The sequence below is a fragment of the Pollicipes pollicipes genome, unplaced genomic scaffold, assembly GCF_011947565.3.
Source record: "Pollicipes pollicipes isolate AB1234 unplaced genomic scaffold, Ppol_2.1 Scaffold_4295;HRSCAF=5057_pilon_pilon_pilon, whole genome shotgun sequence".
NCBI lineage: Eukaryota > Metazoa > Arthropoda > Thecostraca > Pollicipedomorpha > Pollicipedidae > Pollicipes > Pollicipes pollicipes.
The window spans coordinates 15573080-15591111 of record NW_023596461.1 but is presented as its reverse complement, the minus strand read 5'-3'; the positions used below and the strand labels follow the sequence as shown (position 1 = coordinate 15591111).

The 18032-nt window shown below is 49.7% G+C and overlaps 1 protein-coding gene across 1 annotated transcript in view; it reads right to left on the bottom strand.

Moving 5' to 3' along the window:
- LOC119097211 (uncharacterized) overlaps positions 1 to 18032 on the bottom strand; it is a 71794-nt gene that overhangs the window by 23299 nt on the left and 30463 nt on the right. Inside the window, exons 11-13 of the mRNA XM_037220265.1 lie at positions 15941 to 16056; positions 3999 to 4110; positions 1740 to 1877 (exon numbers count right to left, since the gene is read on the bottom strand). Coding sequence (XP_037076160.1) covers positions 1740 to 1877; positions 3999 to 4110; positions 15941 to 16056 — 366 coding nt within the window. The remainder of the gene's footprint in view (positions 1 to 1739; positions 1878 to 3998; positions 4111 to 15940; positions 16057 to 18032) is intronic.

Below are 18032 nucleotides of genomic sequence, written 5' to 3'. Positions count from 1 at the left end.
CGCTGCCACCGGCCGCAGGCCATACCTGTCAGGGGCAAATAACGGGCGCCCTAAAGCGACTCGAACCCAACCCGCCAGGGCGGGTGGATCGGACGGCAGGCGCTGTAACCAACTGAGACCACCGGGACGGACACCAGGGAGGATACCTCTTAACACGTCAGAATAAGACATTGACAGCTCAGAATATACTTTTTATAGGATTAGATAATTCATTTACGGTTCAAAAAGGACTCTTATCAAACCAAAATAGACCTTTCCCACGCCCCTCCAGGATGTGAGAGGGTACCGCCCCCAGCTTTCAAGTTCAGGGAAGAGGGGGCGACCTCCCCCCCCCCCCCTTTCCTGCGTCCTTGCTCAGCACTCATGTTTATCAATAACCTTTTAATTCAGTCACTTAGCCGCATGCTCGCAGCTGTCTTTTGTGACTTACCAGAAAGAAGCATGTTAGAGAGCTGAATGCCACGAAGCCCAAACGAGCACCGCAGCGTCAACACACATACATAAGCCGTTGGGCTCTAGCTGATTAAATATGCCAGCTTGTGAGTTACTGGGATGCCTGGCTTACAGGGCTTCTGTTAGCCCGACAGCAATTCAGGGGAAACAGTGTCACAGGCTGAAGTGAGGAAAAAGAGTGTGAGCGTGGAAAGCGTGGGGCGTGAACTGCAGTACCCGAGGCAAGACCTGCCTTCGGTCCGGACTGGGACGCGAGCCGGCGGTCGCCACCCGGACACCGCTGCTGGCTCGACACAGACACAGTCACCGGTCCCGGCCGGGCACACAGTCGGCTCGACACAGACAGTCACCGGTCCCGGCCGGACACAGTCGGCTCGACACAGACAGTCACCGGTCCCCGCCGGGCACACAGTCGGCTCGACGCAGAGTCACCGGTCCCGGCCGGACACCACAGTCGGCTCGACACAGACAGTCACCGGTCCCCCCGGCACACAGTCGGCTCGACGCAGACATCACCGGTCCCGCCCCGCCGACACCACAGTCGCTCGACACAGACCAGTCACCGGTCCCGGCCGGGCCCCGTCCGCTCAGTGTATATCCTGAGCACCCCCGCAACAGACTGTCACAAGTCCCAGTCGGACACAGTCTGGCATCAGGCCCGTCAGCGCACAACTATCACATTCCCGTTCTGACACTGGCTGACACCAAACCCGTCCAGACCCAATCTGGCACCAGTCCCGGTGCCTTCTGACAACAGTCCCGACCGACAGCATGCCGGTGGAGTACAGCCTTACACCAGACTCAGCACCACGGTCGTAAGGCACGTTGACACTATGTTGACTGCTGCAGAATCCGCAGCGGATTTCGCAGTCGTCAGATGTTTGCGCACAAGAAGCACCAACTTTACGCTCTTTTACCTACCCGCACCTTGCTGCCGACCTGACAAAGCCTGGGAGGCCTGATCATGTAGTACAACTGGACAACTGCCACACAGCACTGAAAATTGGGTTGGTGATCCTTACCATCATAACACAACTGGGCAATGCGATCAGCCCATTTCGTTTCGGGTTCTGAGAATGTCTGCATGGTAACCGCGCACTCGCCAGCATGACGCAACGCGGGAAATTCATAGACCGCAGATGGCATAGATGCGACAGTTGAGAAACCGAACACTACTGTCACTGTGAGGTGCACTGTATGATACGGTCCAGAGGAACAAGTACCTTCGTGGTGGGGTTTCCCAAAATGCTAACTACACTATCACATGACCACGTGACGTCACTCACCATGAGAGTCGACCAGCGGCACGCTGGAGAGCTTCTTGTTTTCTCGCAGCACCTGCCGCAGCTGTCGGTGGCTGATGCCGTGCCAGATGTACTGCACCTCCCGCACCATGATGTCCTCCACGTAGATGGAGTAGGCGTCTGCAGCCAGAGGACGACGGCGGCATGAAAACACGCCCAGAAGCTTGCTACCAACTTCGGTCATCACGCCGCGGCGGCATCTTTAGATGGTGATGACTGCATATGTTAGGACGCAAGTTCTCCTCATCTTTATGCTGTTTCCTATACTAATCCTGTTAGTGGTTTGATAAGCAAACTTGCTCCAAGTGTTGCAAACTTATGTTTTTGAACTGTTTGGGAAAGTCTAAGGGCTGTAAAACTCTATGTGGGTTCAGCCTGCGGGGTAAAATTACTCACATCCTCAGTTCCCTCGAAACATACGGAATATGTATATTGATTCAAGCCTATTTTGCGCCAAACATGCGTGCATAAGTGTTTTCAAGCGGAGCGAATAGTGCATGGCGTATCGGCCAGTAATGCCCATGACATATAATGTGGTTTACAGACAAAGCCTGAGCCATATTCCCTTGGTGACGTTATTGATACACACATTCGCACCTCGTCACTAGAGCTCCGGCCCCATATTCAGCCCTGAACATAGGTTTCGCATTAGCCAAAACATGAATTAAACGAGCAGAACTCGACTTTCACACGAGCAACATTACTGCCAATAAATTATCAGTCGCGAAAGGGCGTAGGACCGAACCACTCATTTGTCACGTTTTCAATTTTACATGACACCGGTCATAGCGCGTCTTAAATAGAGCAATTTCTCTTCAGGAGCGCGCCGCGGCGCTCCGTTGCTCAGCGAATGATCGCGTGACCTACTTCTTCCAATTTGGTCGCACGAGTGGTCGCCCCGCCCCGACGCCAACCGCCCGACGACGACCGCGGGGGCCGACGGCGGCGACGACACGGCCGGAACGACCGGCTCCGGACGGTCGAGGTCACCGAGCCACTGGCTGCCCCAGCGCGACGCAGTTTGCAGGACCACCGCACACCGGCGTACTGGGGCACTGTTTGAAGCAATCGATGGTTTAAGGGAGTGTTCCACGTTTGTATGGGGTTTTTAACTGAGATGTCATCTTGAAGATCATTCGGTGCAGTTCACAGCCCTGCCTTTATGACCTAAGCCTCTCTAGTTTCTGAGCTATACGCCCGCGAAGATGCGCATATGATTTCGGGGATACTATTTCAAGTCATCCGATATCCATGACGTCATAGTAACGTCATTCAAATCCTGCCATTCTATTAGCCCATGCGACGATCAGGGCTAAAATAAATATGATTGTCGGCCATTCATATCTGGCGTTCAGGAGTACGATTTCCAGATATAACGGCTGTCGATTGCCTTCCAATCAATGTTGCACAGGTAAGACGTCGTTATCACACAATGACACAATAAGAAACATATTACTAACAGAGAAAATGTATCTCTAGAGCACTCTTTTTCATAAGGAGCATTACAAGTACAAGTGTTCTTATTTCATCATAGCTGATGCTTACTTCTTATCTTCAATTAGAACATTCCCTTTTTCTTTTTCTCGCACAAGTCACAATTTCTGAGGAAGACTCTCTGATAACATTTCATCTCTAATTAAGCACGATCATTTTAGTCGGCAATTTTTTCGTCCATATCATGATAGTGACTTTTTAACAAAGTGAAATAATGCAACTAAACCTAAGTCTACCGATGATCAGCCGAATGCATGTTCGCGTCACATTGGATCACATGCATCCGGGAATACCTGCCATGGCTTTGGAAGAATGCGATTCCACATGATTCGATATTACAGCATTAAAACACCTTCTTGCCAGAAGCTCCGAGGAAATGAAAAAAACTGCCAGAGTCCCGGAAAACGGAGATCTATTCGCGCACGCGAGTACAGCTCTGTTTCTCGCACCCGCAGCTGGGCTGTTGGCGCTCCAGAAGACAGGCGCAATGGTGGTGTGACGTGGGATCCAATGGCTCAGTGAAATTTACGACTGCAAGCCACAGCTCAGCAGGGGTTAATTCCAGCTCCGTTCTTGAGGTGCTTAACGTGGCCGCAGCACACACAACCCGTATTTCGTGGGCTTAAACCAGTATTAAAAAGCACATAAGAAACGCAGTACATCAGTTCATATTTCAAACACGGCAGTCCAAGGAATGAACGGCCCGAAAACACCGGCGACCAACAGGGGCGTGCCGCCAGGACTGACTTGTGGACGTAAGTATGTCCGGCAGGTACGGCAGCTTCTTGATCTGGATGATGCTGTCGTATATGGATGGCTGCAACAGCTGCGATATGGCGTTCGCTATGAGCACTGCGATCTGCAACGCAGAAAACCAGGCGGTTGAATAACACCACGTCGCTGCTGACATGACTGAAAAAACGTGGCCACCGAACGCCTACATTGGCGATACATCTACATACATCTACATGCATCTACATACATTGGCGAATGGCGAGGAAGGGCACTGCCACCAACGCAGTTCTGTCTCTATTTGACTGCCACATCCTGCAGTGGTTCTGTCGTTCGCTGTTTAACTGCGCCTCTCCGCATGCTTGCTCTCCGCATGTTAATATGTCTCAAACGAACGCGTTTTGCTCTTTAAGTGGCGGTTTTTATCATTATCAGCTCCATTCGGACATCAGAAATGTTTTTGGCTTGTGCTGTACAATACCTGCCACGATACTGAATCCCGATGAAAAAGATATGGGCCCCAAAAGCAGGTTTGTGAAGGCTTTTTGTACGTTTGGTACAAATGCTTTGTTTCATTTTGGTGGGGCTTTAACAGTCTAACGTCCCTTTCTGCAATGCTTGACACTTTCAAGCAAAACAGCATAATAATATGCTGGCCGCTTGGCGAACTGATCACTCAAAAAGCAGACTAATCCAACACTCTGCTCCTATCAAATTAGACGCGCAGGAAACTTATTTTATTCTGTATCGTATTCCAGTTGCGCATTTTTTCTCGTTCTTGTATCTTTATTGATTTGATCATTTTATTGCATCATGCTGGTTAACACGCGCACGGTTGGCAGCCTAGATACCCCTCGCTCGGGTGGGGAGGGGGAGGGGGTCAATTCGACGCCGTCCCCTGAGATCTCGGAAGCTAAGAAAGCTAGACACCAAATTTACCGGGCGTGTTGACCTGTACGTGAAATCACTTAGCTCAAAGTTTCAGGTTCCTAGGTCATGACACTTGTGTAAAAAGGTCAAACAATGTCAAGTTCCAGGTTGGTCTCCAAAGTGCTCGCAGAATCTAGATAACCGTTGCTACGCAAAAGGTCCACATTCTCATTCAAGGTCAGTGACCTTGTTCCACCTTTTGAATGTCAAGGTGGCCAAAATCATACGATTGCTTTGAGTTTTGCATATGACTAAGCGACAAAGATTACGCTGGGCAGAATGTTCCTAAAACAAAATGTTGACCGAGTCATTTTGGGTCAAGGACCTATTATGACCTCAAGATGTCCATGGAAGATGCATAATGCGGTCGCTGCTATCAGTTAACTCGAAATGAGCACCAGAAACCATCCCATACAGCAAGCTCTAGAGTAACAAAACAAATTGGTTTTGTCCTAGGTGTGATCTTCATACCTAACCTTATGTCAATGTGATTTGCTCATTTAACTTTTGTCCTGCCTAAGAAAGCATCTCAGCGATGTATGGCTCGTCTAACACTCCGTTGATGGATCAGATTGAGGGATTCCCTAGAAATTGTCTTCGCTGAAACCATCGCCTGGCTTTGACCTGCCATGGGTCAGCGACCTTACCAGGTGGATCTAAATTTTACTGCCAAACGGTCCGCTACTCCATTGTGTACAGCTGTGCAAAATTTGGCGCGGCTAGGCCGCGCCGTTCGGAAATCATTCTGGAAAACCTTCCGGGGGGGGTCAATTTGACCCCCACCCGGGCGCGTGTTTATTTGGGTTACTGCACGTCATTTAAGCCATAAATTTCCAGCTTACCACATTTGTATGCATACTTGAACTAAATAACGTGACAGAACATTTTATTTGTGAATTTTTTAAGGGTGCACAGCCCTGCGTAAGTCATTGCTTCATTTTTTATTCCATGAACAATAACAATTTCTTTAGTTCCGGCCGTCACCGGTGGTGGCGCTAGTAGCACTGCACCGCGATATGACCGCGGCTGTTTCGTATCGACTCTCTATCCGCACAATCATGCCCGTCTCCATCCTATAACCACATGACGTACAGACCTTGCCTGTCCGTTTGTAATTTTCGTAGGTCCTGAGTACATGGTAGATCAGCGCTTTAACAGGCTTTCGCAAAGTGTTGCGCATAATATTTTTTGGATGTGCTTTCGGGACGATAGAGAAGAAGAGAGAGAGAGAGAGAGAGAGAGAGAGAGAGAGAGAGATAGAAGAGAGAGAGAGGAGAGAGAGAGAGAGAGAGAGAGAGAGAGAGAGAGAGAGAGAGAGAGAGAGAGAGAGAGAGAGAGAGAGAGAGAGAGAGAGAGAGAAGCGAGAGAGAGAGAGAGAGAGAGAGAGAGAGAGAGAGAGAGAGAAGAGAGAGAGAGAGAGAGAGAGAGAGAGAGAGAGAGAGAGAGAGAGGAGAGAGAGAGAGAGGAGAGAGAGAGAGAGAGAGAGAGAGAGAGAGAGAGAGAGAGAGAAGAGAGAGAGAGAGAGAGAGAGAGAGAGAGAGAGGAGAGAGAGAAGAGAAAGAGAGAGAGAAAGGAGAGAGAGAGCGAGAGAGAAGAGAGAGAGAGAGAGAGAGAGAGAGAGAGAGAGAGAGAGAGAGAGAGAGAGAGAGAGAGAGAGAGAGAGAGAGGAGAGAAGAGAGAAGAGAGAGAGAGAGAGAGAGAGAGAGAGAGGAGAGAGAAGAAGAGAAGAGGGAAGAGAGAGAGAGAGAGAGAGAGAGAGAGAAGGAAGAGAGAGAGAGAGAGAGAGAGAGAGAGAGAGGAGAGAGAGAGAGGAGAGAGAGAGAGGAGAGAGAGAGAGAGAGAGAGAGAGAAGAGAGAGAGAGAGAGAGAGGAGAGAAGAGAGAGAGAGAGAGAAGGAGAGAGAGAGAGAGAGAGAGAGAAGAAGAGAGAGTTATACATATATATATATATATATATATATATATATATATATATATATATATATATATATATATATATATATATATGCATACATATATAACTATAGTATCTATATAACTATACAATACAAAATCAACCAAACTTATGACCCACCAGGGCGAACACCCCACTGACTGACAATTCTTATAGAAACACAACCTTTTCATGAGTGTCTTGAAGCTAAACAATGGGATGATATATAAATACACAGACCCAACAAGCCAACTTGAGCTTAGCGGACATGATAAATGTAATGCAGTGTCCAACAGCTGGGGAATATGTTCGCGGTTTTGACTTCTGTCAACATTGCTTGTGGCTTTCATCCCACGAGGTGAGCATGACTCGACGTAGACGTGGCGTATACTTTTCCACTAACGTTAGGAGAGTTATATGCATGAATGCATGGATGACCCGGGATGAAGCTTGCCCATAACCTGCTATAACTTAGGGTCTTGACACCATTCGTCATAGCCGCTATCTGGATACTATGACCATGTTTCAGCTTTAACCGGACATCATCTTGAGTCTTTCGCCTCCCAAAGAGTGTTGTTGCATAATTTTGGAAGAGATTCAGAGCTAACGTAGTAATAGCCGTAAGAGCTTAAAATTGGCATGAAACGGAGGAGCATGTTCGTGCACTTCTGACCTGTACCATGCTGGCAGTGATTAAGGGTTAAAATGAAGTCAGGCCCAGGCTCGGACAGAATCATGCCATATAAAGGTCCGGCCACCCTATCCGCCATGATCCTTCTGCGCTTTTAAATCACACGTCACACAGAACTCATGGTCTTGGAAATGTCTCGGGTATGCTGATCTACTGGTCAGTAATGGCCGTGACAACTCAATCTGGTTCGACGCTGACAGGCAAAACTCAGATGGCCCCCGAAGGTTATGTTATCGTGTGCTATTTGCATAGCCCTGCGGGCGGCCCCATCAGACCATAAATTATATCAAAAATTGACCTAAAGAAGAAAGGAAACTGAAGGCAGTGTAAGAGGAGGAAAAACGGGATATAAGACATGACACTGATAAACTCACGTCAGGGGCCTGACCAAATATCTAATCACGTCCTGACCTTATATAATGCCTTCTTGAGGATGCGCTAAATGTTTCCTGACAGGTGATCACCAGCCTGACATATTTTAGGATTAAGAGTGCATTTAGTTAGAAGAAGTTTGCCTGACCTCTGCCGTGCCAGGATCTTATGCCGGAATAAAGGGAATACCCAGCGGAGTTGAAAAATTACAGTACACAACGGTAATAGTAGGCACAGCGGAGTGAAACCAATTAGATAGAGAACATGGCAACGCCATTTTACGCCACGCAAGCATTCCGCGAATTCAGGGTTTGCGCAAAGTGAAGTGCTATCTCCCGAGGTTAGATGCTCCTGATGATCCTGGTCTGCATGCAACATATGCGAGGGCATAACTATGTGCATTTTTTTCGGGGCAGGAGATCATAATCAGATCCATATTTGTCTGCCCCTTTACTCTTCGTATACAGAACCGTGCACACTACTTTGTATCGAGAGATGCTCTGACTCAGCCGCATTAAAATCGCAACCACATATACGCACACCAATGAAACGCTAACAAATTTATTACACAAGGAAGGAAAAAAGGGTCGGGACATATGCACGTCCTAACAATTTCACAGGAATCTCATGGGATAATGTTAGATGTGTGGCAGGTCATCAATATGTTCGGTAACGACGGCACAGAACGCTTTTGTCCGGGCGCAAATGTGTCATAAATCTCAATCCCGCTGGCTGTTCTCAACGGATTTAGTCATGCATTTTGGTAACGCTACTGCATGCTGGTGAAATGTTAAAGGAAATGTTCCACATTTGCATGGCGTTTTTAATTGAAATAGCCATCTTGAGGACGTTTTACATGCAGTTCACGGATATGCTCTTTTTGAGACCCAAAAAGCTCTGGGTTCTTGAGTTACACGCCCGCAAAGTACGAAAAGGCTTATTTACACCCAACTTCAAAATCGTCTTCTGATTAATGACGCCATAGAAACGTCGCTGGATCCCCGTGATATTACAGGCTGTTTTTCGTTTATGGTTCAAAACAGCATGGACGCTGATGCATTCGCAGAGGCGATGATGCTGCCACATGTGGTACAGTCCGAGGAAGATGATTGGTTGTCAGTAAGATTTTACTGCTGAATGCGTATCGCGAACACAAGCGTGAGCAACTTCGGGTTTTGCGACACTCGTTGTGAACGGGTCATTTTTCCTTATTTCTAGACCACACGGTCAATGTTATAAAAACAAACGCCACTATCTGCAAAAAAAGTACAGCACCCAAACAATGGGCACTTCCCAGAAGTTATAAAAATAATACGCGACGGCAAGTCTGCCTTTTTTCTTCTGCTGGCGTTTTTTTTCTCTACTAACGTATCATTTACAGACAGCTCGGTTGGCGCCTTACGTTACCGGAGCACATAACCTTGCACGGGTTGTGGGTTAGCAGGGCATTATGAATTAGGGAAACATTACAGTAATTATATACGTATATATATATATATATATATATACATTTTTCCAAGCATTTCACATATATGATACGGCAAATTTAAAATCTTGAACAAAAAATTGTGTTTTACAAGAAGAACCTCTTGAGCTGCATTACCATGAAACCCCGTTAAGACTTTGTTTTGAAGGGGAGTTACGAAGTCCGGGTTGTGACTTGACGATCAGTGTGGAAATTGTGAGAAAACCTGCAATTTCATAGTCCCGCGAGCTGTGCAAATGTGAGATCACACTTATTTGACAAAAAGTGTGAATCGGGGGCTCAAAATGCGTGTGATCACTGGTAGTGTGTACCAATGGCTTGTATTGGTATTGATGTGATGTGACTACTGTTTTTTTTTAGAGTGCTTTTTAACATAATTGGCGTTTTAAAAGCGTCAGACAGTTTTAAATCGTGTTTACTGTTACTAAATTCATACAATGTTTTCAGTGCTTCTTCCGTAAACCTGACTGCAAACATTCTCACAAATAATCAAGGTGATCTCTCATCTCAGAAATATGGCTGCATATTTTGTAAACGCTGAGACCCCCAAACACCGAAAAGAGCGGCACAAATGCTGCGTGCAGCAGTTGACGTGACGTCAGTTTGGCTTGGTAGCAGTTCGGGATGTTCATAATGTGGAGCGCTTCTTATGTTACCAAAATATTCTCTAATCACACTAAACCCTGTTCCTGATGCACCTCTTATTTTGTTTCATTCACCAAATGACGTGCTAAATTCAATTGATAGACAACGCTGCTTGATGAACTACATGAACAGGCATAACACTACTTTATAGCATATCGGAATTGCAAAAGAAGTTTGCTTTTTGTTACATTCATTGTTATTTGTCAGATTGCCCATGCACCCCTCTTCTCACTGGGGTGACCCCAACTGCCGCTGCCAGACATGACTGCGTGTGCCCTCTAAACCACTAGGCAGTATCACTGCCCATACCAGACATGGCTGCATGTGCCTCAAACCACTGGGCGATACCACTGCCGCTACCAGACCTGACTACGTGCGCCCCTTCACCACTGTGCGGCATCGGACAGGACCGTACCCAGGTTTTTCAGGAGCCTGGGGGGTAACTTGTGAAATATCCCGTTCGGTCTGCGTGCGCTTCCGGTTGCCCAGCCGACGGAAGCCTCTATTTATGTACTTGCAGTGATGGTTTTGCAGAACTAGTGAGTCCTACCATTCAAAAGGCAAAAGCTGCTTTCAACGAACGCCAGCCATTGCGAGATTGCGTTGAGCGAGACTCTTCTGGAACCGTACAGCTGTTATGATTAGCATTAACGATTCAATCAAAGTGCTACTTATTGAACCATCTAAATTACTGTATGCATCATTAGAACAAAGGGGGCAAGTTACCAAAAAGTACTCGATGTTTTCATGCAGGTTTTTTAACTGTCCGTTAATACAACTTTAATCATAAGTTTCACAGTCATGCACCATGGACAAGGTTAAGTCGCGGTCAAGTGCCGTTTATGCTCGTTGCATCCCTCTGTGGGTTGGCGCCATTCCACATGGCGTGTGTTTAAACTGCTGGTGTTCTCAGCTTCAGGTTGATATACGGGTTCACAAAAACGCCAAAAAGTTCGCACTAATTTAGACCTATGAAACATTGTGCAACTTAAAACCAATGTTGGATGTTTGCCACTCGGGAATCATTTAGCGCTCTTTAGAAGCCATGGTTGATGTTTCTCAGAAAATTGTTTCCAGGCAAGGTTAGCCTTTTATGGAGTGAAATGCGTATCCGATTTGAACGTTTTCATGCAATCCAGCCATTTGGCTCCAACGCACAAATGCATGCAGTAGCCAAATGCCACAGGCATTACCAAAATATATAGGCAAATTATATGCTGAACGCACACAACAGCCGGCCTCCAGATGCGCAGCGGCGGTTTAATTAATCATGCATACAAGCATCGCGCTGGACAATGTCATCATGCCGAGCTCCCGTCCATGGTGCGGACGTGGCTGAATAGCGCGTGGACCCAATCAGCCCCTGTGCCCCGGCAGAGAGAGCCGTACTCTGTTCGACGCTGCGGTCTAGCAGGCCGAGCACCACCACAGCCAGCCGTGCGACTCACTGCACAGCCCACCGCGCGGTCCACCGCACAATCCACAGCGCGGTCTACTGCACGGTCCACCGCATGGTCTACTGCACGGTCCACCGCATGGTCTACTGCACAGCCCGCCCCACAGTCCACCGCGCATGCCACCGCACAGTCTACCGCACGGTCCACCGCATGGTCCACCGCACGATCCGCAGCGCGGTCTACTGCACGGTCCACCGCACAGTCCACCGCACGGTCCATCGCATGGTCCACCGCACCGTTCACTGCACAGTCTACTGCACACTCCACCGTACGGTCCACCGCACAGCTCACCGCACAGTCCACCGCAGTGCATCGCATGGGCCAACGCATCGTCCACTGCGCAGTCCACTAGTCAACAACGCAACAACAAAAAAAAACAGTCTGCCGCGCGGTAAATCACACCGCCTACCGCATGGTCCACAGCACAGTCCACTGCGCTGTCCACAAAGCAGTCCACTGTACAGTCCACGACCCGGTGGTCTGAGCATTAGGCCTGCCACTTCGCTGTCCTTGGGCACACAGCTCTGAAACGGTCCATCCCGGACGTAGGACCTCAGATATGACCACAACGAGCACTGCCGGTAATAACCGGTAATAACCGGCCCGCTATTGCCCTCATAACCCGGCGGGCTAGGTTGTACCGCTCGGCAACCGCTCCTCGCACGCAGGTCACAGCACAGCCACTTCTGGGCTGCCCCTCACGCAAGGGTGCCACAGGACATGCAGTGTGTGGCGCGTATTGAGCGGAGCCACGTCTCCACATAGCTACAAGCCTGATGCCAATCATCGAGCCTGGGCAAAGCGTTGCTAAAAATGACCTGCAAATGAACGTAATGCAGCTCAGTCCAGCAGAGACTGACGCCGAAATATGTTTCATGCATCCTCATTTGTAATCGTTATGTGTCACGTCTCCGCACTACCTGATTTTTATGGACCCCGTTATTCACATTAAGTGGGGTCATATGCGCAAATGGCCGACCTCATTTATTCCGTCACGAAACCCGGAAAGGGGACCAGATTCTAGTGAGCCGCTGTCTTGTATGAAAATGATAAATGCTCTGGAAGGCCACTGAGGTGGGACATTATGATTAATGTTCCCTTTGAAATGACCTTCATCCCCATGGGCCGGAAGAAGCTCAGTTATCTTCTGAAGTCTTAAAAAAGGAATGAGGCGGAAGAACGTGAGATAGCACATTCACTCTTCCACTCTGCTGTTCATTCAGACAGCACGTGCGCTTCGTCCCATCAACACGGCTTAAGGTCATCCCCCCAAAAAAAAAATTGTTAAAAGGCACGGGATGAAGCCACCGCTGCCGGGCCGGTCGATCCGCTAACCGTGCAGTTTGTCGCGCCAGCGGACCGCTGGCCTGGCGGCGGGTCGAGCAGCACCGGGCTGTCCCGAACCATCAGCCCGCCGGGCTCTGTCCCGAGCCGTCAGCCACCAGGCTCTGTCCCGAGCCCTGCTCCGCGGTACCCGCCGCGGTCGGCGATCGGCTGTCCTGCGCGCGCCACTCACGACCGCACCGGCCGCGCCCGTCCCGTCGCCGCGGGCATCTAATACATCAGGCGCGCCGGCATCCCTACCCGCCCGGCCGGAAACAAGTGACTCTTCCGCGTCACAAGCGCCGCTCTCAAAACAGCGCGCGGGCCCGCCTTCTGTCGCCCTGAGTGGCAGCGGGGCGTCGGCGTCGGCGTCGGCCCGGCAGGCAGAGCCACACCTGTCCGTCAGAAGTGCGACGCCAGCACAGACGGTTCCCGCCAGACGCGGACGGCGGGGGGTCCAGTGTTCCGGTTGTCGGTGGCCGATATGTAGGTACGGTGCCATATGTCAACTGACAGCATGTACTGGAACTTATAGGCCCAGCCCCCCCCCCCCCCCCCACCTCATAAAGAAGTCCTTGAATCTCGGTCCCTCTATTTTCAGATTCCTGTTTTTTAATCGGTAAAATATCTGCTGCCGGAATGGCCCACCAATTTTAGGCAACTTTGTTGCTTGTGGTTTAATTATTTGCTAGGTTTGAGTTGAACTTGAATATTGGCGGCGTTTGTGGTGCCCCTGAGCTTCGATGTGTCCCGGAAATAAAGGTTATGTTGACCAAAATGAAATTGTGGTGACCTTTGCCACGATATTTGGTGCCCTATAGGCCCAAGAGGGGGGGGGGGGGGGTCATGGACGGCAGGCGCGTGACGAGAACGCATTAGAACACGAGACGACATTAGGTATCATGAGTCAGCTCGCCTGCAGCGTCATCAGTGATCCAGGGTCAGGTGTGCGAGTTTTGATGCTGACAATTTTAGACCGCCAAGAAGCCAGGGAATACTGGTTTAACGACGCTATCAAACAAACATTGATTGCATTGTCAACACTCGGCGTCTCAAGCTGTGGTTCATGTTCAACAAATGCTTATGATTGTGCTATAATCACCAGTGATTGCAAGCACAGCATCAAACGTTGACTATTGAAACATATCCAATAATTGCCTGGTACCGTGGTTCCACCAATATCTCCACGTATATGACAGGTCGATAACAGCCATCACAAGAACTCTGAGCTCACAATGCCGAACAGCCAGGAGCTCAAGGCTTTCCTTGTTTGAATCAAGGACATGAGGGGCTCAGGTGTCATGTGTCAGCTACCCTAAAGAGCCGGCAGCTGCAACACGTGGTCGCGTGTCCGGTTCAATAGAGTGCCGGGTCACTTTGGCCGGCCGCGGTGCCGTTTCACGACAGATTTGTCAGGAAAGTATGAGCCATCGACCAATAAAGACAAGGCAAAAAGACCTGAACAGCAAAGAAGTAGACCCGGGCAACGCATCCCTGATTATCTTCCCCATGCTCCAATGACGCTATAGGCTCCAGTATTCATCCTTCATTATACCGGCTGCAGATATCAACGCGCGCCTCACCAGCTTGGAACGGAATATCAGACGGACGCGCCTGTTGAGGGTGCAGCATTCCGCAGCCACATCGGCCAGATTACTCCCTTTCAGTGGTTCCTCAGAGTGCACGGAAGCAGCACGCCCCTGTCAGCCGTAAACTCGGATGTGCACTTCTGTAAACTTGCAGTCCAGTCCATAGCCCTCGCCGGACGGGACCTATTTTCGCTCGCGTCGTTGCCGAGGGAGAGAGGGGAGGGGGATCTTGTCATTTCGTACAAATTGAGCTAGAGCCGCGAAACGAAATAAGGTAAGACGCTTAGTGTCAAGGGAATCCAGCTATTCCGGCCTCGCTAGTTGAGCTCAACTTGTGCTTTTCCTCTCATACACATTTCAGTGGCGAAAAAAATGATGCAGCCTCCCCCGCTTACAAATTGGTACTTTTTTGACAACCATGCACAAAATTACACTCTGGATAACATTCAGTGCATAATCGTCTAGGGCCTAGGACCATAAATGCTTATCCATAGTTATCAGACTTGGTGACCTTGTTCCGTCCCTGACAACCATCACAAGGTTTTTAGCCAGTCACGAACGACCTGAAAGGTTATAGGTGGTCACTAGCCAATAAATAAGTCTGTTTCGGTACACTTAAATCAATGGCCTGTCAACGTCGCCTGTATATCGTAAGATTAGCAGTCAGCAGTAGCAGTAGCAGTAGCGGTAGCGGTAAGATTAGTAGTGATCATCGAAACCACTGGTGATGGCTGATCAGCTGGGTGATCTTCATCATTAAAATAATCATTCGAGTCTGCTCTGAGCGATCCTGAGAAGCACAGTTTCGGCGACCACGTCGTAGCTCAGCGGCTCAACATGACGTGGGGCCATTTATTTGCGAAAAACAACACGCAACACGCCGGCTAAGCCAAAGGCTACGACGCTATCTCTTATCGCTTTGTTATTGTGACATCAGACATGCCGTTTCGGGGTGGCACCCACCCACCTAACGAGGCGACGGCCAAAACAGAAGCTCGTGCAGTTGTGCACCGCGTTTCCGCTATGGACGGCAAAACATCGGTCATTGTATGCACCGCCGCTACACTAGGCACGTCTGAAGTAGCACTAGCTTACCAGTACTGCGGGCTGTGCGTGCTGTCATCATGACTGGCGGTAAAATGGGCATAATCTGACATCAACAAGATGCGCTTCATTTGACGAGTGTGCCCTCACCTGGTCTGACGAGATATGTACATTTTGCCATAGTATGCGTGATGTTCAGGCGGAGCATCACCAAGACTGACAATGCCAAAGCGCCTTCTTACCATGAATGGCAGGATGTGCGTGTTCTCACTAAAATCTAGATGATGTAGGCGAGCTATCATCAAGACCTATGACATGTGGGTGTGCTCTAACGAAAACATAGATTATGTCGGTGTGCTCTCACCTGGGCTTAGATGACGTCGATGTACCCTCATCAAGGCCTGAATGATGTGGACGTGCTCTCACCAATACTTGGACGATGTGGGCATGCTTTTACCAAGACCTGGACAACGCGAGCGTGCTCTCACCATGACTGGGAGGATGTGGGTGATCTGACCGGTGAGTTCGAACACGATTACTGAGGTAGAGATGGTGTGCGTGACGGAGCCGGCTAGCGCGGCGGCACCGACGATCGAGTAACCACCTGAGGCAGCGGCACGCAGGCGGTGTTAGAGAGCGGGAATGCGCGTCGGCAGACGACACAAACGCCCGACGTCAGGATGCGCGGTTGCGTGACATGAGTGCAGAATGTAACGATGTGGGTACAGCGTACGATACTGAGTATGTGTATATGAGTTCTTATGCTAAGATATCAATCCTAAATATGCCAGAACGTACTGATAAGGCAACTTTGGAGTGCAAGCATTGGTTATATCGACAGCACTCAACGTTTCAAGCTGGATTTATGGCCACGAGTGAAATGTGAAGTGGGATGACTCCACCGCTTATTTCCCCCGGTAAAATGAAGATCGATAACTGAAATTCAGAGCTCCTAACTCATAATGCCGCAAAACGGGAGCTGAAGACCTTTGTTTCCTGTATCGAGTAGAGTTACGTGCTGTCAGACAAAGAATAACTGTGTGAGAGAACAGAGTTGGGATGAATAGGCACACGCCGTCAGAAAGCAGAGGGGTCCCTTCATGCCTGACACAGAAACTCCGCCACAGAGAACAGACGGGCCACCACGAGGGACATATATGTGCCGCCAGGGACAACAGAGACATGTTGTCATGTGGCGCGGGACGTGTCGTCAGAGACAACAGGGACACGTTGTCATAGAGCGCCGGGACGTGCCGCCAGGGACAACAGAGACACGTTGTCATAGAGCGCCGGGACGTGCCGCCAGGGACAACAGAGACACGTTGTCATAGAGCACCGGGACGTGCCGTCAGAGACAACAGAGACGTTGTCATAGAGCACCGGGACGTGCCGCCAGGGACAACAGAGACACGTTGTCATGGAGCGCCGGGACGTGCCGCCAGGGACAACAGAGACACGTTGTCATAGAGCGCCGGGACGCGACGTCAGGGACAACAGAGACACGTTGTCATAGAGCGCCGGGACGCGACGTCAGGGACAACAGAGACACGTTGTCATAGAGCGCCGGGACGTGCCGCCAGGGACAACAGAGACACGTTGTCATAGAGCGCCGGGACGTGCCGCCGGGGACAACAGAGACACGTTGTCATAGAGCGCTGGGACGCGCCGTCAGAACAGCCATCTGCCCTCCGATAAGGTAGACACGCGACTAGTGAGGGAATAAACGCACCAGACGTAGGGTCAAGGCAAACTCTGCGTGCCCGTAATGGTGGTGCGCATATCGTGGAAGATGAAGCAAATGTGTAACAGGTTGAAAATTTCAGCTTAAAGTATCTTATGACAAGCGACCGGAACCTTTTTGCGGGCTGGCTATCAAATTCGTTTCCGATATTTTTATGCAGGTAAAATATGGTTTAGATTGTCCGTTAAAATTTGAAATAATGTTGTTTACTGCAACTATTTTACAACTCATTTTCATGTATATGATAGTTTTAAGTACAAATGGGTTTCACGGCATGCACACGATAAGTTATGGCCTGCAACTGTTATGTAGCTTTCGTACTGCGTTGTTTTCGTAAGTTTCCTGTCAGTTGTGTGCATTGAGGCATGTCGTGAAAAACTGAGGGCAGGTTCCGATCTTATTCTCTCACTACAAATGACTTCATACAGCGTTGTCTGGCGATTCCTATGCCAATCTCGCTGTATGCATTGCCAATTTCATGCTTCATTATCCACAAAGAGAGGTACATATCTTTCCACATCAGCCGTATTGCCGGGACCTGAACTCGATCTCGCAGCATGGTGGGCGCCCTCGGACTGGCTGCAGACTGATTGACCTGACTGGCCAGTCAAGCCCGGCCATTCGCTGCCGCCGCTCTCGTCCGCCGGCCGGTCCAGAGCTCCGGTGCAACTGGAGCCTCCAGCCGGAGCGGACGGTCCAGAGCTCCGGTGTAACTGACACCTCCCGCCACGCGCAAGGCCCAAAGCTCTGGTGTGACTGGTGTCTCCAGTCTGAGCGCACCGTCCAGAGCTCCGGTGCAACCGGTGCCTTCCGCCAGAGCGCACGGTCCAGAGCTCCGG